This window comes from Elephantulus edwardii, unplaced genomic scaffold (assembly GCF_000299155.1).
Source record: "Elephantulus edwardii isolate Elephantulus edwardi_28Jun2011 unplaced genomic scaffold, EleEdw1.0 scaffold00176, whole genome shotgun sequence".
Taxonomy (NCBI): Eukaryota; Metazoa; Chordata; class Mammalia; order Macroscelidea; family Macroscelididae; genus Elephantulus; species Elephantulus edwardii.
This window is the reverse complement of record NW_006399926.1, coordinates 1,230,459-1,253,593: the sequence shown is the minus strand read 5'-3', so window position 1 is coordinate 1,253,593 and position 23,135 is coordinate 1,230,459. Positions and strand designations below refer to the sequence as shown.

The window sequence follows — 23,135 nt, the reverse complement described above, 5'->3', positions numbered from 1 at the left end:
GCGATTTCCTTGCTGGAGGCCTCTGAGGGCCATGAACCTGGGGATTGTGGCTAACAGTGCTGGTTGAGTTTCTACCAAATGAAGGTTTTTAGTACTGAAGGTCCTCTACCATGCTATAAAGCCCCCAGCAAATAACATCCTGTGCCTACCTGGGCTTGCGGTGATATTTCTGTGCTTCTTGTGTCCCAGAATCCCTCCTGCAGCTTTTAACTGGACAACTCTTATTTAGTCCTGGGGCTACCACTATTGCTGAAAGAAGTACATGTAAGAAATCCTCACCTTGGAGATGGACGCTTGGCAGAATCTCACCTCACACCGCCTGGGTGCCCTCTCTGGCAGGGTAAGCCAACCATCACTGTTTCTGCTGAGGTTGAGCTCTGGCCTCGCACCCTAGCAGAGCCACACAAGTCCTTCCTCCCCCCACTCAGCCGACCGCACCAAAAAAAACCCAGAGCCCAAGCCGGAATATCAGAAACGTGTATTCTTTTTCTTTTAATAGTAAACCTCTTTACAACAAATATAGTGAAAGAGTTTTCAAACAAAACTCATAAGAATCTCGAGGACTTTGTCTTTTCTTATTGTGTAGAATACTAAGAAAGCATCACCATACAGCACAAAAAGAAATATTGAAAACAAATCAACAGCCACACACTTGGACTCGCCCTGCCCCAGGACCCAGGAGGAGCCTCAGGAGTGTGGGTGATTGTCGGGTTTGGGGGTGGGCATCTCCAAGGCCCATCCCTGTCCCTGCCCCTCCCTCCCTTGTTGCCCTCCCTCCCTTCCCTCCCCCCTCCCTCTGGGACTTGAATGGGGAAGACTGAGAGAATCCAGATTCTCCATATAACATTCCAGCCCCCACCCCCCATACAAATCCCATTCCTTCTACCAACTGCTTATAGGGGGGGAAGAGGCGGCAGAGGAGAGAATGATGAGTCTCTCCTCTCCTTGAAAGCTTAAACTCACTCCCCACCCCACCCTAGGGGGATTCCAAAGAGTCAGTTAAAAATATATAGAGATATAGATATTTTTAGATACACTTTTACATCATTTCTCTCTCCAAACAAATAAATAATCAGTAAGAGAAGGTGCATTACTTCCTTCCTGTCCAAGGTGGGGAGCACTGGGATAGGGTGTCAGGGGTCAGTCTCGCTGCATTGAGTGCACTGTTGGGGTGAGGGGAAATGGTGTGTTACACTGGGGCGGGGTCCTTTTGCCCTCTGTCCCTGAATGCTGTGGGAAACCTGGGGAGGGCGGGGCATTGGATGACTCCAGTGGTTACTTTGGCAAATGCCCAGTTCTTCAGAGAAGGGAGTGGGTGGAGGCAAATTTGGCTTGTGAGAGGAAGAAGAAATTAAGTCCCCACTTGAGGTCAGGACTCCCGGGGACTCATCCATCTGGCTGGCCAGGAGTTCCTACCTCCAAAAGAAATCTTGGGATACTGAATTGCAGAAATGTCACACATTCATTCATAGACCAGCCCCTGCTGCCTTCAGGGACATAGATGGACGTACAACAAACACACATCCACACATGGTAATCAAAAGCCAGGTTTGCCACTACAAGGCAGAGGGCAAAACTGGTAAATATTGCACCATGAGCTGCAGGGGCCCTCACTCCCACCCCATTTAATGGTGGCCAAGCCCTGCCTAGAAGTCTGGGCAGACTGATGGTGGGAATGAGAAGGGAAGGCTAGTCATTCAATATTTATGGAGCACCTATCATTCAATCATTCACCAGTCAGCATTTACAAGTGCCTACCATGTGCCAGGCATTGGGCAAGGCTCTGGGGATGCATGCATTCACAAGACCACACCCTAGTTTTTTCTCAAGGCCCTGATCAAATCTCATTAATTTTTTAAGCTCCTCCAGAAACCTGCAGGAGAGGTGGGAAGACTGGGCATGCTGGTGCCCAATCAATGTAGGGGTTAAGCTGCAAGTAAGGAAGAATTGATGCCTAGTAAAGGCAAAAGCTTCAGGGAGGAAGAGACTTGAGTTCTGTGTCAAGCATAAAAATATTGCAAAGAGGCCAAGTTATGAAGGTGGGCAAAGGGAGGAAGAGGGCCCTCCAGGAAAGACTGTGGGGGGCTAAGTGGACAACTGTGGGTGGAGGCAAAGGTTCTCAAGCAAAATCCGGGAGAGGTCGGGTGGTAGGGAGAAGCAGAGAGGGACAACTACCAGATCTCCCCTAACAGCAGTATTAATACATCCAAGCTGAGGGGAAAGTGGATGAGCGAGCAGGGGATAAAGAACTGGGGCTCAGGAAGAAAGATTATAGAGTTGGAAGCCAGGGCTGTCTCTCTGTAAACACACAGCCAGGCACACAGTCACAGATGCTCTCTGAGCTTCTATCACACATACGTTTTACATACTCAAACTTTACACGTGCGCACGCGCACACACACACAGATACATTCATGCAAACACACACACATAAATACAAAGATACACACGAACACATAAATACAAGATGCCATCATCCTTCACAAACACACTCAGATACTCCTGTGGTCACACCCCCCACCCCCCACCCCCATTTCTGGGTCCTTCCCTGTGTCAAATGTCAGAATACTGCAAGTGGCTGGGTCATAGAGGCAGGCAAAGACAGTCATTTACCACAAACTGGGCCTTGTCTAACTCTACTTTCCAACCAGGATTAAACTCCAAGGGAGTGGGCTTGCATGAAGGACAAGTACAGATCTCTGTCTGCCTGTCCATGTCACCCCAGCCCAGGCCCCTCAGGGCTTGGGGTAGTGGTGGATAGAGGGCTGGGGCCTGCCCCCTCCATTTGGATCTTGATCCAGCCCGAGGTCTTGGGACCCCATGCTTCAGCTTCCCCTGGGGCCCTTGACCACTGCGCCCACTGAGCGGCAGAAGAAAGAGGCAGACTCAGGGGAGGGGGTGGAGCAAGAACAACAGCAGAAGAATCTCATCTGTACAGTACGGGCCATTTGAGTCATTATTATTACAATATACTTTGACAAAAATAGAATCTCATTTCATATCAATACAACAACAACAACAAAAAAAAAAACAGTTTCCTAGACTGTTACACCTCTAATGTTTTTTCCAAAGGTTGCTATTTACAATTACAGTAGCCAAGAGGGAAGGTAGGATGCGGCCTGGGAGTGGTGGGAGAGGAGGTAGCGAGACAATGAGGGTGCCAAGAGCAGGGAGATGGGGTAAGGATCAGGGGAGCTGGGAGGAGAGGCTGGAAGGACCAAGGAGGCATCAGGAGGTGGGCCTTGCGCAGATCTTACCTGCCCCTCCCTAACACCCCCAGAGACCACCTGTGTCCTCTCCTCTAGGTATGTGTGCGTGCAAGAATTCCCCTCACTGGCACCTGCCCCTGAATGAAAGAGTTCTTAGGGTGCACCTGCCTCCCTTCTGGTCCTCAGGCCCCCGGGGAGCCCAAGGCTGACTCTCACTGAGCCACCTCAATGGAGTTCCTCTCCCCACTTCTCCCTGCACATGTGGCCAGCTTACAGGGCTGGTATCAACTGAGGGGTGGGGAGCTATTGCACTGTCTAATTTACAGAAGAGGCTGAGAAGGGCAGGGGTCCAGTTCACCCCTGGCCCCAGCCCTTTTGCCCCTCCTCAGCCCTCTCCTCATGGCTCTTTTTATCTTTCTCGCCAACTGTGCTTCGAGAGGGTCGCCCCCAGCCTCTGATTCTCTGGTAAGCCTCTCAGCCAGCACCCACACACTTGGGGTGTAGCTGACAGAGAATCAGTGGGTCTCCTGTGTGTGTGTGCAGGGGCACTGTGGGTACTCTACCCCACGTGCTTGTGACCACGTGAGAAGAGCTCTGAAGGAGTGTTTGATTTCAGAACCTCTGCCTCCTTCCCCCCCCCCCCCCCCGGAAACACAAACCTACTCATCAAGTCAACTTTGGGGTTTCAGTCTATTGTATGGATTTTTTGTTGTTTGGTAGTTTTTTTGGTTATTTCCCTCTGTCTGGGGGATGGGGTGGGAGGGCTCCATGTGCAGGGTGGCTCAGCACCTATCTTTTCCCAAGGCCTGTTGGGCTCCCCACCCCCTCCTGCAGCATATGTATACAACGTGCAAAGTGTCCCCCCCTTCCCGCAAAAAAAGAGATCCCCCCCAGCCAGTGAAAATGGTGGGGGGGGTGTAGAAAGGGGATGGAAGCATCCCCCTCTCCAAGCGAGAGTCCAAATGGAAAAAAATATTATAATAATAATAATATAATAATAATAATTATACACAAATGTAACCGTCAACAGGACATGGAGCACAAGAAAGGAAGTGGGGTCGAGCGGGAGGAGCCCGGGACTAGGAGGGGTGGGTGGTGAGATTGTCAACTCTTCATCAGGGAAGCTGAGAGGAGGGGAGAGGGAATCGTCACTTTAATGTCTGTGAAGAGAGGAGATGGAGAAGGGGGTGAGAGGGGGTGGCCCAGGCTACAGGGTATGCACCCCCCCACTCCCTTCTCCCCAGAGTAAGACCAGGCAGGACTCAGCGGCCAGGCCAGTTCTGAGGGAAAAAGTCATCAAGCAGAGGAACTGATGCTGGGGGGGTGGGGTGGGGACGAAGACTGGCTTTTGTTGGGGTAAAGGATACTGGTGAGGCCTCAGAAGGGCTGGGAGAAGGGCTAGCTGGGCACAAGGCCTCTCAGGTGGGAGATAAGACAGGTTAAGGGGCACGTGGGATGGTCCCTGGGTGTAGCAGACACTGGCAGACAGGAAGGGTGATGCTACAGTACCCAGGTATCGAGCCGCATCCTCTTCACAGCTGAGCTCTCAGCCTCAGGCTCTGAGGCAGGGCGCAGCAGGCCCAGCGTGGGCCCGAAGTCTCCCCGTCCGTCATCCCGGTCCCCTGTCTCATAGGAGCCCCCAGCCGGGCTGCTGAGACCATCGCCAGGCTCAGGACGGGCAGCCGGAAACACAGCTGGAGGAGGAGGTGCAGGACTGCGATCACGACTTGGGGACACAGGTTCTGACTTGATGCTGATGTGGGGGTGGGTGGTGACAGTGAGGGCAGCACCCACATGGGGCAGTGGACTACCCGGGCTGCAGACAGGCAATAGGGATGGGGCAAAGGGGATAGAAATAGTGAGCGAAAGACAGAAAAAAATGATGGGAGGTCACAGGACAGAGTGTAAAGGAAAGAGGACAAGCAGTATGAAGGACGGGATGGGAGAAAGGGGGAAGAGACAAATGGATGGAGACAGAGACCAGAAGACAGCAGCCAATGAAGGGAGAAAAAGAAGAATACATAGTATTAGTTTTTTGTCTATTTCATTACTGTCATCTTCTGCAATCCAAGGCTACCTGACCCCTACCCTGGGGCTGGCTAGAAGGGGTTCAGGTTGCGTCTCGTAGACCTATACGGGTGACCCCAGGATGTCTCACAGGCTGTGCACTGTACAATCTGCCACAAAGTCAAAGACTGTCCACTGATAAGATGCCTTTGTGGGGTACCCAGCTTTCAGGAGGGCCTTCTTCTTCCTGCTCAACTCTCTCTCCCAGAGCATTCACATGGAAACATCTCCCAGAAACTTACATTAGGTTGCTGAGAGATACAGGGACCAGGTGGGGTTGTTGCTGAGGTGGCTGTTGCGGCTGCTGAGGCTGTGGCTGCTGTGGTTGCGGCTGTTGCTGTGGAGCCTGTGGCTGTTGTGGCTGCTGTGGCTGTTGTGGCTGTTGCCAGGCGGTGACGTTGCCTAGCGACAGTCCCCCAGGCGAATTGAAGGCTGGTAAGGAGGAGAGCTCTGCACTGGTCAACTGGTAATCTGCATGGAGGGGAAACAAGAGGATGAGCCCAGGAGTCGAGGGTGAGGATCCGAGGATCTCAGCAGGACCATGGAGATGAGGTGAAGAGTACTTAATCAGAGACGTAAATAATGAAATAAACCCATAAAAAAATCAGTGAAGGTAACATTCATCGTGAAAGAAACACAATTTATTATAACCATAAAGTTCTATTATTTTAATGACCAGACTGGCAAAAAAGCAGAAAATACGCTCAAACTCAGTACAAGTGAGGCTGTAGCAAAGCAAGCACTCCTGCTTCTGGAAGTGGGAGTTTATATTTTTCTTCTGAAAGGCAATTTCCTACTATCTATAAACATGACATGCATAAATCTCAGATCTAGCAGCTCTATCATGAAGAAGTTATACTACAAAACTCTCAGATTTTGCCTCAAAAATAAGTAAAAATATACAAAGATATTTACTGAAACATTTTTTGTAAAAACCAAAATGTAAAAAAACCAAGAAACATTTCCATGTTGATGGAAGTCCACACAAACTACTAGTTCTTCTGTCAGGGGTATAGGACTGAGGGTCAGATGTAGAAGAGAGCTGATTTTCCCCCATAACGCTTACCTTTTTCCAAACTTGTGTAGGTATCAATTTTATAATGATAATTTAAACAACAAAATTAGAAAAGGAAAACAGGCAGAGAGGTCTAGTACATGTCTAAGGAGCCCTAGTGGCTCAACAATGAAGGGCGTGACTGCTAACTGAAAAAAATGGTGGTTGGAATCCAATCTTTGCTCTGAGGGAGAGAAGACCTGATTATCTACTCCTGTAAAGAGGTAAGTTCAACTCTGTCAGATGGGCTTGCTATGAGACAAAACTGAACTCAACTGCACCCAACATCTGTCATCCTTGCAGCCAAATTTTGCATGCCTTTCTATGGTACAGAAGAGCCACAGTAGTTAACGCAAGGTGAATTTGGGTATCACAAGCGAATTATTAACTACCATTCCACCTTCTGTCAAGTCCTCAAATCTCCCAAAGATGGTCAATACATTCAGTAGCAGCAAGGGTTGGAGCTGCTGTGCCCACACATATAAACACATAGAGGATGCACGTTTGTCACACAGCTCCTCCTGTTCCTGGAGCAGAAGGGCGTGTAAAGCAGAGGGATTAAAACAGTGTTCTAACAGTCTACTCTGGTGAGTAGTGAATGAGGTCTTAAAAGCTTATAAACAGCCATGTAAGATGCAACTATCAGTCTTTTCTCATCTGGAGAAAAGAAAAATTAAGAAAACCAAAGCCACAAGGAAACAATTAATCCAAAGGACAAATGTACCACTTGAATCACAGCTTCCACTACTGAGCCCAGAAGCAGCAGTCAGCAGTGGCTACCACTGCCGATTGCTTTGGTCAGGATCACAATAAAAAGTCCTAGACAAAGGAAGAGGGAGGCGGATAAAAACAGAACTCAAAATCATAAATAAATAAAAAGATCAGACTAGTCTAGTAGAGACTGTGGTTCTTAGGTGCCTCTAAGGTAGGACATGGATCAACTTTCAGCCAATCAACAAACAGGGCTATAAGGTGAACAACACCAAAGAAGATACTCCTCAGTACAATCAATCACACAAGGCCAAAAGGGCAACATTTGCCCCAAAACAAAGCTTAGAAAAGCAAGAAGCACCAGCAAAAGACAAACAGAAACAGGGGACCCAGAGAGGAAGTGGCAAGAGTTCTGTTACACTGAGGATACTACAACCAATGTCCTGAAACAAAATGCGATAAACTGTTGAATAGAAAATTAATTTTCTCTATAAATATTTATCCAAACTGTAATTAAGAAATTGAGAAGACCACTATCTGGCCAGCCAACTAGAGCCACTGAAGAGATTCCTAATTTTCCCCATTCCTAAAAAAGATGACCCAACAAAAAGGAAGAGAGAAGGAAAGTACACAGAAGCAGAGCTCCCATACATCCCCAAAGGGGAAAAAAGGGAGGCACAAAGGCCAAATCAGGATTCCCTCATGAGAGAGTGTCACTGTTTCTAAAAAAATTTATCTTAATTAAGGCAGCTCTGGTGGCCTAGTGGATAAGGCAGGCCATCTGAATCTACCAGCTAGGTGTGGGAGAAGGGATTCTCCTCCTCTGCTATTTACAGCCTCTGAAACCCACCAGAGTCTATTTTAAGTCATTTCTGATGTTATAGCAATGAGTCTGAGCTTCTTAACAAAGTATCTTTATACTGTTACAGAGTAAGTAGAAACATGAAATGTTTCATAATTAGTTGTATCCTATTTAGGACCATTTCACCCCTGAGGAACACAAGGAACACTGCCACGGTGACAGGCTTTGTGTGATAACGGAGCACCTATCTCCCAGTCATTCTAACACTACAACCCCATGCTACCAAGCAGGTGTCATTTGCTCCAGCCCACTGTTTTTATGCAAGGAAGATGGTAATCTTTGCAATACAGCAATGAGTTAAAGCCATGAGCTATGAGGGCAAATTTCTTGGTTACCTCTACTTACAAGGTATTTGACCTTAACAAAGTTACTTACCCTCTACCTAATAAACTAGAAGCAATAATCCTTCCTACATCAATCAGCTCGTGTGAGGACTGAGTGAGCTAACACACATTAAACTTGTAGAACACTGTCTGGCACAAAACAACTACTCAAAAGATTTGCCCATTATTTTTACTCCTTTACAAATGTGGCAGTTTGCCCTTAGTTCCTCAGAGGAAGGCAGGAGTACAGCCAAGACAAGACTACTGGTCTCCTTATCACCTTTAATCTTACCCTAGAGATGCTCTATGCTTACCCTCTGGCCTTGTGACAACATTAGCCAGGGTTCTCCTACATTGATATTTAAAAAAAGGAGAATAAGTATCTTTCTAAAGGGGTCCCTACCAGCAGGCATTTTCAATCCTTGCTTTACAAACATGGAAGCCAAGCCTGGAAGAATGCAGTGCCTTGCCTAAGGCCCCTGAGCAAAGTGAATGTGGCAGACACAATTCCTAGTTCTGCATTGTTCCCACCACACTCCAGCCTAGGAGGAATGCAGCCCAGAGGCCACCTGGCAGCCCATTCAGTCTGCTCCCAGGGTGACCAGAGCCAAACCTCTCAGCCAGTGTCAACATAGGGCTAGGCCTGTCCTTTACCCAAGACATTACCATAAGCCAGTCACCCCCAACCTGAACTTGAACTGGGGCCAAATATTGTAAACAGTGAAGAACTAAACAGCAATGCGCTTGCAAGGCTTTTGTTTATACACCTAGGGTCACCTGAAAACACCTGCTGTTTAAATTGAGGTCTGCCTAACTACTCCTGTAGGAAGAGGAACTAGAGCCCCAGTTTCTGAGAGCATGTGAGAAAGCCCACACGTTTCCCATCAGAGCTCCAAGGACAAGCCGAGGGTGAGAACCTGCTTTTACACTAGATGGACACTGTCTAAAGTCTGATCTTGCTGAGGGCCTGATCTGAACTGACTGACACCAATCAACTCTCCTCTCGTTGGAAAAGACTGGCAGGGGGTACTTAAGAAGATGATGCTCAAAGAAAGACATAACCAAAAAATACTCAAAACAAACCCCCACGCTATGAGATCTCAAATAACAACAGCTCCCCAAAGGTAATCTGTGCAGTCCTCCACCACCGCCCCCATCCCACCCACCCTCAGGAAGCCGGCTCTTCTAGTTGGGTCCCAGAGTCCCAGATGGCAGAGCTGGAAGAGCCTCAGAGCCCTCCTGTCCACCCACACCTCTCAGATGAGGAGACAGCCCACAAGGCGCAGGCATCTGAAGCGATCCTCTGACGCCTGAGGACATGGTAACCTGGAGGTTGAGCACAAAAGTGGGTTTACATGCACGGGACAAGGGAGCTGCCCCCATGAGAGGATCTGGACAGTGACACTGATGCTAGAGTCTCGCCCTTCAATATGAGGTGTTCTTCCAGCTCTCTTACCTGCCACAAGAGGCTTCCCTAAGCACAGGCTGGCTTTGGCTTTACACACACACACACAGGCAGGCAGGAGTCCATGGGCATTCTATATAAATACCTATAATCTAGCATAATTCAACTCAGAGCTAGGAGGGTGGAGGGTAGTTTAAAGGTCTTTTATCCATCATAGGAACATCTTAGCCCAAGGCACTCATATTTGGGGACCTGAAGGGAAAGCTCTTCTGGCTTGAAACAACTTAGGTTCCCAATCACACAAATGTTCTGAAATGAGGTGCCTTTTTCACCTGGAGGTCTTTGCTGACACAGGTATTTGGAGGGCAAGCAAGGATGGCTGAGAGTATCACAGACTGTTCCCAGGCAGGTGTGAGTGGGTGACAAAGACCAGCACAGCCTCGAGACGGGGTGCCTCATTTGAATTTATCTACCTAGAGACCTTCTGCATATCCTCAAGGGACTCTTCTTTGCCTTCCCATCCCCATCTACAATCTCCACCAGGCTTCCACCTCCCCTTCTTTCTCATCATTCTACTACCTAGGCAGATATCATCAGGTGAGAGATGAGTCCTTCTCCCTTCTACTCTGGAGTCTCCACAAGGCTTTTCCAAGAAACTGAACCAACCTACCCTGACAAGGCTTCCTCTCGGACCTCCTCTTCGGCCTGGCTCTTCTCTCCCTCATTTTTTCACTTTCCTCCAGAAAATCTTACAGGATTGAACTGACTATGTCTTCCTTCCACTCCCTAATCCTGGAGGCTAGAGAGCTTAGTCCGCCTGAATTATGTGCTCAACCCATCTCTTTCCTGTTTACTCTTCACACTGGAGGCTCTCTAAGGGCTGGAGGAGCAAGGCTTCTCTCCTCCACCAGGTCTTACCAGTTAAGTTTGAATTAAGAGAAAAGAAAAAAAACCCACAAAACAAAACAGAAGTAATTTTTTAGTATATGTCTATCCTTTGGATATAATTAAGCATGTATTTTTTTTAATATATTTATACTACAAAAGTGATTTATGGATTTCTTTGAAATTCAAGTAAACTGAGCATCTTATATTTTTATTTGCTAAAAGTAGCAACCCTGATTAGACAAGGAATCTGCAAAATCAATGGTCTTTTTAAGGAAAAAAAATGAAAGAAATTCAAAGATCTCCATCAGGTCAGGGCCTTTCCTAGGTGCTAGTTAACGTTCCTGCTCTGGTTCCACCCCTGCCCCAAACCCAAGCCGAGAGGCACACATAATATGCTACGTGAACACTCACCTGTGTTGTAAGCGGTGGGCATCGAAGAAAAGGGGAGGCCCTGACTGAGTAAACTTGGTGTTGCCACGGAAACCACCGGGGTAGTGAGCGAGTGGGTAGACTGGGAGACCCCAAGGCGCTGGGCATTGTTCTGTAGAAGAAAAGAAGTGTGTCAGGTGATGTAGATGAGTAGGCTGTCTTTTCCTGGCCCTCTATCCCAAGGCTAGGCTGTCGGGTCCTTGAATCTCAAGGCCAACATGGGGTTCCTTAGCATGAAAGTTCCCAGATACATACATACATACATACACACACACACACACACACACGTGTACATTCACAGAGACATGGAGACCCATAAGAGAAACATGCATACTTAAATTAATTTACTTCTGAACCTATGCAAACAGGAAGACATATATGCGGCCCCAAAACCAACACCAGGCTCAGTCTCCTTGGCCAGAGAGGGACTGCCACTCTCATCCTGCCTAGCTGCTCCAGTGTCTACTCTCTATACATCACAGTGTAGAACACATCCCAGCAAAAACATGCTGGCATCTGTGAGGGGAATGTGGCGCCTGGCGTGGCGTGTGCCTGCGCGTATGCACACACGTGTGTGTAGCTGTCAGCTCGCTCCATCTGCCGCTGAGTCACTTGTTTATTTCAACTCCATGCTGGGGCCGAAACTGCCGCTGAGTTGGCCGCCAAAGACTGCCTGTCTGCCTTTTCCAGCCTCTCTGGCCTCCTGTCAGGGAACTGGGGAGAGAGGAGCCCCCAGCCCCACTGCTGGCTGATGGTGAGTATATGAGAAAAACTGTGTGCATGAGAGGGAGGGAAAGAGAAAGAGCGTGGGTGAGAAAGACACAGAGAGAGAAGGCAATTGTTATGGCTCAGAGTGCCTTTAAGGTGGGCTATGTATAGGAAAACACAGAGGAGAGAGAGGTAGGGAAGCCTGCCCACTAAGAAGGACAACTCTAACCTTGGCTTCGCCTCAGTTTCTCCTGTAAAATAAATTTAGCTCTTATCTTCTCTAAGGAGGTATCTGTCTTATGTTCTAAGAAAGCTCTTAGTCTATGTATTAAGAGGGAAAGTGGGATCCGGTCTCATGGTCCAAGGATCTATGCCAAGTATTCTGAGACTAATCAGAGAGACATCTGAGGACCATGGTTGGTCTATTGTGCTTGCATATATATTCAACACCACACAGAGAAGGTGCATGTGCTTGAATGCCTTATCAATCATATAAAGACACCATGTACACACAAGGGCACACACACATGCTCCTCTAACCCCTGTATTCCCAGTGTTTCCACCTCTGTATCTCACTGGGCACCTAGCACAGCTCCTGGTAAGTTACCAAATAAACCACACACACAAAACAGGAGAAAAAAATGGGCACACACACTGCATGCTAGATGAGACTGCAGAGCATTGGGGCAACCAAGAATTCAAAGCCACAGCAAACATCTCATAACCTCACTTACCAAATCTAAATGGTCCTCAGTCTGGGAGCAGAAATAAAACCAAGGAGACAGTGAGTCTCTTGTCTGTCTCCACCCCAACCTCACACCCTTGCCCCTACCTACCATCAGCCCAATTTCTCCTTGCAGAGAACCAAGACAGCTTTCCCCAGTAAAGAGACTAAGGAAAAAACTAGCAAAGCCCCCACCAATACAACAGAGGTCTTCACTGTCCTGGCTGACTTCCTTAAGATGGTGTCTCCTAATCTCTAACCGTTAGGAAAGCCTCAAAATCACATTCCCATCCCTTCCACTGTCAAAGCAAGCCTCTCCCTTCACTCTCCATCACAGAACCTTCACTCTCATCTCGTCCCTTTTTTAATACCCTTGGGTACTTCTGTGTTTCACTCTCTGGTGGTCAGGTCCTCTGGGGAAAGGAGCCTATGAAAAGCCATACTTAGAAGTCTAACCACTGGTTAGCCTGAGTCTTTCCTGCTCAAGGCCTGCTCTCCCCATTACCACATGCCCCAGTGTGGACATCCACTCACCAAGTGATGCATTAACCCCTTTCCTCCCTGGGATGTGATGACCCGAAGGTCAGGCTTGCGGCTGGGTGCTCCAAGCTGGGCGCTGTGGGTGGGTGGGGGTGGCGACTTGGCAGGGATGACTTTGTTGAGGCTGTTGCCATTGGCCACAGGGAGGAGGCCAGGGGAAGCTCGTGCACTGACATAGCCATTCCCTGGAGAAGCAAAAAGATGAGGATAAAAGAAAAAACACAAGCCTACCCCTGAGCCCTGTTAATGGCCCCTTTGCCCTAATGTTTGTCATCCACACCTTCATAAAAAAATGCTCACACTTTGTCTGGGTGCTATCTGATTTCACCCTCCTCAACCAAATCATCCTGTTTTCAGAGTAAGAGGCAAATACCCCTTATTCCCAAACCACTGGGTTCAGCTCCCAACACTGCTATGCTACATGTGGGGATGGGTGGGAATGGGTGGGGGGTTTTGGGAAGAAGTAGAGTATCATTATTACCTATTGTCTCCCTCAAAGCTAAGAGGTTCTTCTGCAGCAAATTCACTCTTTTTCTCTTTAGTCACCACAAACAGAAAACCTAGTACCTCCAAATCTCGCAGTGTGCTCTGAGTCAGCCCACAATCAACCACGATGGAGAAAGGCTGGTGGCCTCAAATGTGGACCTCAGTGAGGATCCTGGTCCCAAGGACAAATCACCAACCACTCAAGACCACTCCCTCTCCAGAGCTGCTCAGGCTATGATTTGGATGAGCACATGACAAATAGCTCACAGCTTCGAGGACACAAGCCATTCTCTGGTGGGGGTGTTACTGGCACTGGGGCACTGACAACATAGCTACCACCATAATTAGACTGGTAATGACAACCATAATAACTATCTTTTACATTTGTTCCATGCTTCAGTCTACAAGGGGCTTTAACATACAAACATTATCTCATTTAATCCTCACAATAACCCTACAACAAAGACAAGGCGTATGTTATTAGCCCTATTTAGAGAGGAGGAAACTTGAGGCCTGGCTGGTAGAGGTGTGACTTGTCCAGGTCCATACAGCTGGCTGGAAGCCAAGTCAAGACTCTTCCTTAGTTTCCACCTGCTGGGTTCGAGGCCTTCTATGTATCACTGTTTCTTTATGGTCTATGGGTATTTCTCTGCCCCTCTGCTTGGAGAGGGAGGGATAGTCACCAATTGCCCCAATACATCACTATTGCCAAGGGGGTGCTACATGGTACCTGAAGTTCAGCTGGGTGATTCTGAAAGCCGGACATGTGGGGGTGACTGCAGTCAGAAATGCCACCTTGTTCAGTCCCCTAAGAGCACGTTGTGCCCCGGAAGTGTGTGGCTGCCTCCATCCCAATTCCCAGATCACTCTGGGAATGGCAAGAATGTCAGGGTGACGTCAATGGTGACATTCGAAGTCACAGTCACCCAGCTGAACAACAGCACAGGGCAGGAGGGGGTGTCAGCTGCTGGGAGCAGGGAGGGTGGCCTTCTTCTGTGGCTTATGGACATATGATCACAAGTGCACAGCTGATGTCTAGATATTACTGTGACAGTAAGAATGTACACACGTGTGTGATACATGTGTCTCTCTGTGTCTGTAGTACATCTGGTCAACATTGGGTGACAGAACAGGTAACGTATGGGGCGGCAACCAAAAGGCCAGCAGTCTGAATCTATGAGTTTACTCCTTGGACAGTCTTCCCTTATAAAGATTTATGACCCTTGGAAGCCTGACAGAGGATAACTGTAAAATGGAACTGACTTGACAGCATTGGAGTTATTTTGAGGGCTGAGGTTCTAGATCTTAATTGGATACCCCCCATTCAACTGGAAATATCTCCAACTAGAAAGGTAAGTCTACCCCCACAATATGTCCAGAATTCTCTGAGCCTACCTCTCTTCTGCTCATCCTCACCAGTTACTGCTACAGATAACAAGTCCAGGGGTTTAAAAGTCCTGCCTCTATCCAGTTCAAGCCACGGGCTCTCCCTCATCTCCTTTCTAGGTCCTCTGTGACCCATGGGCCCCTCAGGCCATTAAGCAGGCATGCTCTATCCATCCCCAGGTAGAGGATCAGCTGAACTCACCGACAGGGCTGGGGCAAGCTCCATTAGCACTGCCGAGGTCTCCCCCCAGCATGGCCCCTGGAAGTAAAAAAAGAACCATGAATGAGGTGCTGACAGGATTCCTACTTTTAAAGTGAGGGGATAACAAGGTAAGTGGTCATGGTCCCTTCCCTAAGAGCCATACAAATGAGGAAACGCTATTGAAGGGGGAAAGGCACAAGTAATTATTAATAATAGAATCTCCAAGTCTCATGTGATCTCTACCTCAGTTACTCACCCAGCAGCCTACTCACCTGCACTGGCTGGCCGCTGGGGCAGTCCAGGAGACACACTGTTCCTCTGCAGAGCTGGCTGTTGGGGGGACAGGAGCCGAGGATCCGTGAGGGATGACGTCACCAGGGAAGGGGTGACCAGGGAGCCGCTGGGATTGCTGAACTGAAGTGAGCTCTGATTGGACACGGGCACCGTGACAGGCATTGCAAAGTTGGGGGCTGGGACAGCTGACTAGATACAAAGACAGGGGCAAGGGGAAGGCAGGTTAGTTATTCATCCTTGACTCACTCTGTCTGGGAGGGCAGGCAGAGGTTCTTTTAGTTTCTGGGCTGTGTATCCTAGGCCCAACAGCTCAATCTCTCTGCCCTGGGACCTCCTGGGCCCTGACAATCATTCTCAGCAATGAACAATGCTTAGGAATTCTCTGAGGACCCAGCGAACAAGAACACAGTTCTGACCAATACAGGCAGGACCTAGGACACCTGGAACCTCCAAGTGGAAGGGGTTAGTCCTCAGCCAGGCAGGACACACAGAACACGTTAGAGGCCCTGGGTATAGACTCAAAACACACACATAGCAATTACAGGCCTGTGGCATGGATTGGGGACATCACTTCACCCGCAATCTCTTACTCCTCTAGTCTGTAGCAGAGGAAATTTACCTCCACCTCACTGCCTTCTCTGTCTCCCCTAAACAATTCTACTGAGTGTCTTGGACTGAGGACACAAGAGCAAATTCAAGAGGATCTCTCCCCAGAAAAGATGGACAAGGAGCACACTCTACTTTGCTGTCATCTAAGGATCTCACGTTATCTATACAATATTTACTGGTAAGGAACACACTCCAGGCCTCTCTTGGCTTATATACCATTCAAGATTAACCCCAGAAGGGCCCTAAGTTTATCTTGAGTAAAGTCAGAGATTCCTCAGTGGTCACCAATAGCCCCAGCACGGCTCAGAGCGGAACATCCATCAGAGGCAGCCGAGCGGGCCAGGCTGGGCCGCAAAGCCACACCATGCACCACAGGGAAGCTCTGCTCCATGCGACTACTCACGGCCAGTCTATAACTCTGCATCATTTTATCAAACTCCTCGTCTATCTTTTTATATTTCTCCTCCGTCTGGGGGGTCAGGGCAAACACCTCGTCCACCTCAGGGCTCTCACATTCCCTGTGCTTCTTGTGCAGCGCCTGGGGGAGGGGCCGGAAGGGGGGACCGACAGAGAGAGAGTGAGTGGGGCTCACCCCATAGCGCCGGAAGAGCCCGTCGAGCTCCTCGCTGGCGCGCCGGTACTTGTCCTCCAGCAGGGGGCTCTGCTCCAGTGAGTCCTCCCCGTCGGGCTCCGGGCTGTCGCAGCCGTTGAAACCCTTCTTCCTTAGGGTCTGTAACCGCACTGCTGTCAGTGGGATGAGCATCCCTTCCACACAACTTCCCTTAAATTCCTTCCAGCCCTTTCTTAAGACCCACTCCCATACTTTCCCCCAACCCTTTCCCTCAAAGCTTCCCAGCATTTCCCCCAAACCCCTTTCCTTAGCATTGTCACCCTCCCATGCCCATTGCCAGTGCCTCTTGAGATAGTGTGTGAAGACTGTGAAGAGCTGGTAGGTGGGGGAGGCAGTAGAATACTTGCTGGGTCATGTGAGGTGGGTCTAGCCCAGTGGATGATGCAGCCGGCAGACATGTGCTTCTATGATGGTGACAGGTGTGATGAGGGCTCAGTGGGGGATGGGCTGGCCACCCTTGGTAAGCTCTGGTCAAAAGGCACTTAGGGCTCCCTGGGGGAAGGTATTCAGGAATCTCTGTCCATCTCAATCCCTGGGTTTACTTAGAAGAGGGGCTGAACCTGGACTAGGAGTTCCTAGGGTCACTGACTGCTAGGTAACAACAGGGAGAAAGATGAACACACAGAGAGAAAGTAAGATGTAGAAAGGCACAGCGTGAACTAACATTTACTGAATTCCTTCTCAGGACCATCCCTATCCACTGCCCTTTCCCTCAAGCCTGAGCATCTCTCATGTATACAATGTGGTGATGGAAACAAAGCGCAGAGACGTCTGGAGTAGACGGCAAGGTTGCCCTCTCTCATACTCAAAATATTTACAGATACTTGTATGATCATTAAAATGAACATAATTTTTACATTCTAGACTAGAATAAAACTGTTTTCTCTGATATAAGGGAATTTCCTCTGTATCTATGAGTTCAATTCTTATTCCAGGAAGATGGGCCTATGGATTCCTGGGGACACTCTTCAGTGGTACAATCGTGTCATTTCTTAGTGTGAGAAGCAAAACTAGGCTGTCTCACTCAGTTCATAAAACACCCTTCAAAGCAGGCATTGGCCCTATTTGTGCAGATGGACACCAAGGTGCATAAACTGCCAGTAAAGACCAGAGCTGGGTTCTAAAGCCTGTGTCCTTAAATGGCTCACAATGTCGGCTCTCTCTGAAGTAAAGAATAGAGCCACATGGAGTCATAGGCTAGGAGAGCTGGAAACAAAGAGGGAGATGAAGAAATGGAGTCAGAACAGAACAAAAAAATGGAGACAGAGAGAAATAAAATGTGAAAAACACCAAAGCAGAGAGACACATGTCATACTTGATGGGCATAAAGAAAGACTTGTAGAGATGACTGGGGTTCGTGGTGGGTTGTTATGGAAGCCTCCCTTGACAGCCAGGAGGCCCTGTGTTGGCCTGTTCCCTGATGCTACCTCTTTTTTCCTTGGACCCTGGGTTTGTATGAGAGGATGTGGGGTTTTGTGTATGTGCACACAGGTAAGGGGCTAGGGGCAAGTATGCACAGGCAAGTCTCTGTGTACACGCTGTGTGGCATGTGTGTTTGGCTGCAGGAGGAGGGTGGTTCACGTGAGTGGGAGCCCACCTCAATGATGTCGGCATTGGTGCGGCTCTCATGGGGCTCGTTGTACTCCGTGTACTTGAGCAGCACCTTGTCCATGTCAGTGCTGGCATACTGGAACAGCTTGTTGGAGTGGTTGAAGATGATAAGTGCGATCTCACAGTCACACAGCACGCTGAGCTCGTACGCCTTCTTCATTAGCCCAAACTTCCGCTTGGTGAATGTCACCTACAGGTGGGCAGGGGGGTGGCCAGGCCTGGCTCAGTGAGGCCCGCCCAGGAGGCCCGGCCTATAGGCAGTAGAACATAGCCCATTCCCTTTGGAGTCCATGGTCTGGACAAAGAACAAGCTAGTACCCCTTTGACAACACATGGCCACAATACAGCTCAGACCCAACTCACTGGAAAGGATTTGGATGACTAGAACTCTACATTTCTGTGGAAAGGTGGGACAAGGAAAGAACAGCAGGGTGTCTTTTGGGGAGAAGTGAGGAAAGGTTATCTTGGAAAGGGAAGACTTGGCTTACTAAATGTGGTATAAAGCCCACAAACAGCTCCTGAGTGAGCACAGGTCCATCTGGGACACAGGGTCCCACGAGATGCAGGAAGGTAAGGGCTCCTCTTTTCCTATCTCAGCCCTTCTCCTTCCATAATAGCTCTAGAGCCCATTGCTTCCTGGAAGCCTTCTTAGTGCAACTAAAATGATTGAAGACCAATGACAACTCCCTGCCTGCATCTACTCTGAAGAGCCCGAAGACCACCTCACCTGTCGGTTTCGCTCATCAGTGATTCGCTGGATCTGAATCTTTTTCCTCCCCATCTTCTCCGAGGGTCTTCAGTGCTGGGGCGGGGGGCTTGCTAGGTGGTGGGTCTCGGCACGTCTCACACTGTGCTCATGAACGGTCTGGGATCACTGCTCAATTCATGGTCTGCTGGACACTTCTGTACAGCCTCCTGGAAGGAGAGGGTTACAAGAGGACTATCAGACTTCATAACCCCAGCCAAGCTCCCTACAAACTGAGCCAACCTCACAGCACTCCTGTTAGTGGCTGACAGCATCTGAATCTCCCTTCAAGAGAATAAAGGGTAGTTATCTTAGATAATGGCCTGCCACAGTCAGGCACAGACTGACACACTCTTGTCCAAGTTCTTTCTGCACTGTCATTACTGCCTCCCAAGTTCCAGACCAGAGTTCATGGAGCTTCCGATAGGGTCTGGATCTTACAGAACCACCTCCATCTTCTCCCCAGACCTAGATGGCTACTAAGACACCTGGCTTCACCAGCTGCCCCCAGCCAAGAAGGATGGTTTCCATTCTGGACCCTGGTGCAGAGAACGTGCTGAGTGAACATCTGCCACACTGGTGAATGGCTAGCATGGCGTACTTCATGCCAGGATGCAAGTGCCTCTGCATCCCTGGTCCCATACATCAGAGCAGATCTAAAGCAGTAGTCTTCACAATTCCACACATGAAACTCAGGGACTTAAGATTCCATAGTGGGGTTCAAGACTGTGGACCCCCACTCCACTTCAATGAGAGCTTTTCAATGACAATCTGTTTTACTCCATGGGCTTCAAATGAACCTTTTTTGTTTGAAGAGTGAAATCTACAGTTTTAAATAAATAACTCATGCCTTTAGATCAGGGCTAGCAATTTTTTCCTGTAATGGGCTATCCAGTTTTAGTGGTGTGGAAGGTGCAGCTGGGCACCTGGATGGGCAGCTGGGTTTGGAGATGCCCAAGATGGGATAGATGACCTGAGGGTACCTTTAACCCTGGCATTGGGCCCATGTCTTCTAAAACCACTCTGTTGGGTCCTGGGACAGGTCTGGCCCACAGAAGTCCAGCCTTTTTCTCTGGAGTTCTCCCTCCACAGTACCCTTTACCAGAGAACCTGCTACAGAGTCCATGGAGGTTCCAGCTTCTGTGTGACACCCCCACCAATCTGCACAGAGATATCACTGCAATGTTTGATGACAGACAAAAGAAAATAAGAGCCTCCCAAGCCTCTATTCTCAATGACTGCTGAGTTTACCTGGAGTCTTTCTAGTCCCATTCAATGTGGCCCCAAAGGTACCAAGCAGATGTAAAGTCTCAGCCTTGGCATCTTGGCCACAGAGGGGAAGAGAAGGAAAAGGTAAGGAAGCTGTGGACCTAGAAGAGCCAGGAACAATTTCCCCGCACACACAGCCTTTCCTTTCTCCACAACCATCCCTCAGGCTTTTCTCAGCCCAGTGGGAGACCTCTGCTCTGTGCAGACATCCACAGAAAACACTGTTGTTCACCCCATGCCTAGGAGGAAAAGAGCCTTCCTTTCTCATTTTAACATTCACCTTCCTCAATTTTCTCTCCATAATGGCACCTCAGCACCTTCTTCTTCTGTTCCTTCCTTCAAAGGTGTTCCATGGGCCCTGCACCTCTCACCATTTACCCTCACAAGCACCCTGGGAAAGCTGTGCCAAACTCTGACTGCAAAGGCTCTGTCAACACTCCTGCTTCTAATGCAACCCAAATGGCGTATTTTCTAAAGTGCTGTGAGCCTGGTAGGAAACAGGGGAGGACAGGGGTAAGAGGTATCTGAATTGGCTTTTTATATAGATTTTTCTGCCATGGTCTTGAAAACGTTAGTCTAGACTGGAAAGTGCAGTAACTACTACATTCCTCTGGCTCACAGCACTCATCTTCCTTTCTACAAGTTAACCTCTACTAGCTTATGGCCAGCCATGTCTCTACCTTCAAATAGGAGGAGTGATCTCTTCTTTGCTCTCATGACTGTCAGAAAAGTCATGCCTGTATCATGCCTTTAGTTCCCCCAATTATTTACTTTCAGAAAACGTTCTTTTCTTTCTAATATTTACCACAAAAGTAAATTAATTTCATGAGAGCAAAAACTCCATCTGTCTCTGTGGTCATTCTTTCTACTACAGGGAGGAGCTTAGAAAACATCTGCTTTAGTGTTGTTTTTCTTTGGAAGTCCTGCTTATAGTCTAACCTCCATAAGACCTGCTGCAGTACTAGCTCCTCTTATTCTATTCTCTATGAAAATAGGGACTAGAACTCTTCCTCTTCCATGTGTCCATCAAGTTTGACTGTTTGCACACTATCCACCCTCCAACAACCTCTGCACCCTAGTTCTCAATCCTCCTCCATCTTGGGTTGGCTGATGTTGCGCAGAGGGTGAGACTCTAAAGTCTTCTAAGGAGCAGCCCTGTGCACATGGAGATGGAGAGGATGAGGTTGCTCAGGCAACTGTCTCCTGGCAACCAGCTCCCTGGCTGATCTCCTACACCCCCCCCCCACCCCCGCCTCGTGCTGGGGGAGCTAGGATGCAGAGGGATCAGGGCTAGGAAGGCAGGGAAGTCACAGAGACCCACTGAATATCCTCTGGGGGTGGGGGGGGGGGGAAAAGTCAGGGTTAAAGCAACCAGACTTCATCACTTCATCTATGGCCACTCCCCACCAAGGTAGCCCAAAGCACTTTTTATAATCCCATGCTTCCAGGGCCCCTTCCTCACTGCTGCTCTCACCTTTGTACTAACACTGCCGGAGGAGACAGCCCTGCCTTGGGCAGTGCTTCCTCATATCTAACCACAAGCCCTCCTGCAAAGCAAAGCAGGCTTAGTCTAATAAGTAACTCCTTTTCTCCTCTGCTGCCCATTCTACAATTCTGCTACCTCTGGGGCAGGAGTAAGAATTCAACCTTGGCTTCGAAAGAAAGGGTTGTTAGGGCCTGGGGTAGCACAAAGGACCCCAAAATGACCTCTTCAGAGGTATGGAGACTTGTCCTGTCCTCGCTTCCTTCCTACCCAATTAGGAAGACTTTAATGAACACCTGGACCTCCTTAATTAGCCCTCTCCCTAATTATCTAACCAACTGCCAGGAAGCAGAGCCTGGGCATCTGTTCTCCAGATGTGAGCCTCTCTCTTCTCCATGGCCTAGCCCATTCTTCTTTTCCTTTCCAGCGTATTCCTCCTCTGCGAAGTCCTCTCAGATGACCTGATCTTTGGCTGTTTTTCTTCTAATCCTTTTACTATGCCTGGTATATGGAACCAGAGTTTGGGAGGGCTTTGGGCTACCATGGAGACAGGAGATCTGCCAGGATAGTCTTCATTCCAGCCTCAGTGTCCACTCAATCTTGACTTCAAGCCACAGTTACACCACCAAAATTACTCTCCCTCAAAGGTTATGGCTGACTGTAATGCATGTACTCCTGGGCAAGGCTGGTAGGATAGGGACGGCAAAACAGAACTCTTAGGGGCTGTGTGGGGAGAGCAGGCCTTCTCCTGATGGAGGAAGGAGCAAGAAGGCAAGGAGGGCAGCTGGGTCAAGGAAGCAGCACAGACTCATCTTTTGTGGAGATGAGGAGTGGCTGTGGAGAAGTCTCCAAACATGGAGAGCAGGGTATATGCTGGGCTTGAGGGTCATGTAGGGCAAAGAGATGGGGCCGAGTGGACCAGAGACTGAGAGCTCACAGAAGGACCCTAAACCAGTGAAAATCTAGTTGCCATGGAGTCAGCTTAGAGTAAAAGAGGGTTCTTAAGGGCTGAGCTTTGTTAAGTAAATCTTCAGGCCTTTCTTCTAAGCTACCTCTGGATAGCCTTGAATCTCTAACCTTTCTGGTCAGCAACTAAGTGATTTAACCATTTGTACCATCCAGGGATTCCAGAGGACTTTAAGACAGTCATTTTTCCAAGCTCAGCTAGTAACCCATTAAGAACCTCTGAGTTCCATTTGCATGCAAATTAGGTAGAGATAACATGCAAATGTACTCTAAAGGGGGTCTCAGCTTGGAGGGGGCATAGGGGAAGGAACAGGCCTTGGCCTGCCCCCAAAGTAACACCTCTTGGTACCTGAGCAATATTCAAACCATTCTCAGGTTTCAGAATGATGCTATCTCAGTTCCTGTGTGAGAGTGGCCTGGGGCCAGCTGGGGAAGGTGAGGGGGGATTGGTCAGACCAACCTCCCTGGAGCTGCAGCTGCAACAGGGCTGAGCAAGCCTGTCTTTCCTGGGGATCTGCAGCAGTCCTTTCAAC

At 48.8% G+C, this 23,135-nt stretch overlaps 1 protein-coding gene across 1 annotated transcript; it reads right to left on the bottom strand.

Annotated features, from left to right (window-relative positions):
- Positions 1-4,194: 4,194 nt before the first annotated feature.
- MEF2D (myocyte enhancer factor 2D) lies at positions 4,195-19,054 on the bottom strand. The gene is made up of 11 exons (XM_006895753.1): positions 18,867-19,054; positions 18,126-18,329; positions 16,490-16,627; positions 15,267-15,477; positions 14,995-15,051; positions 12,915-13,105; positions 12,391-12,411; positions 10,931-11,060; positions 5,519-5,747; positions 4,719-5,025; positions 4,195-4,369 (listed from the first exon to the last, which is right to left on the bottom strand). The coding sequence occupies exons 1-11, from the start codon at positions 18,918-18,920 to the stop codon at positions 4,358-4,360; spliced, it is 1,554 nt and encodes a 517-aa protein (XP_006895815.1). The 5' UTR covers positions 18,921-19,054; the 3' UTR covers positions 4,195-4,357.
- Positions 19,055-23,135: the final 4,081 nt, after the last annotated feature.

Bases quoted from the DNA above. Each gene is read 5' to 3' on its own strand.
- MEF2D (XM_006895753.1), bottom strand. From the start codon at position 18,920: ATGGGGAGGAAAAAGATTCAGATCCAGCGAATCACTGATGAGCGAAAC. The intron at 16,628-18,125 runs GTGGGCTCCCAC...GTGCGGTTACAG, and splicing joins CCAATGCCGACATCATTGAG to ACCCTAAGGAAGAAGGGTTT. The intron at 5,026-5,518 runs GTAAGTTTCTGG...GCCTGTCTGCAG, and splicing joins GTATCTCTCAGCAACCTAAT to CCCGGGTAGTCCACTGCCCC.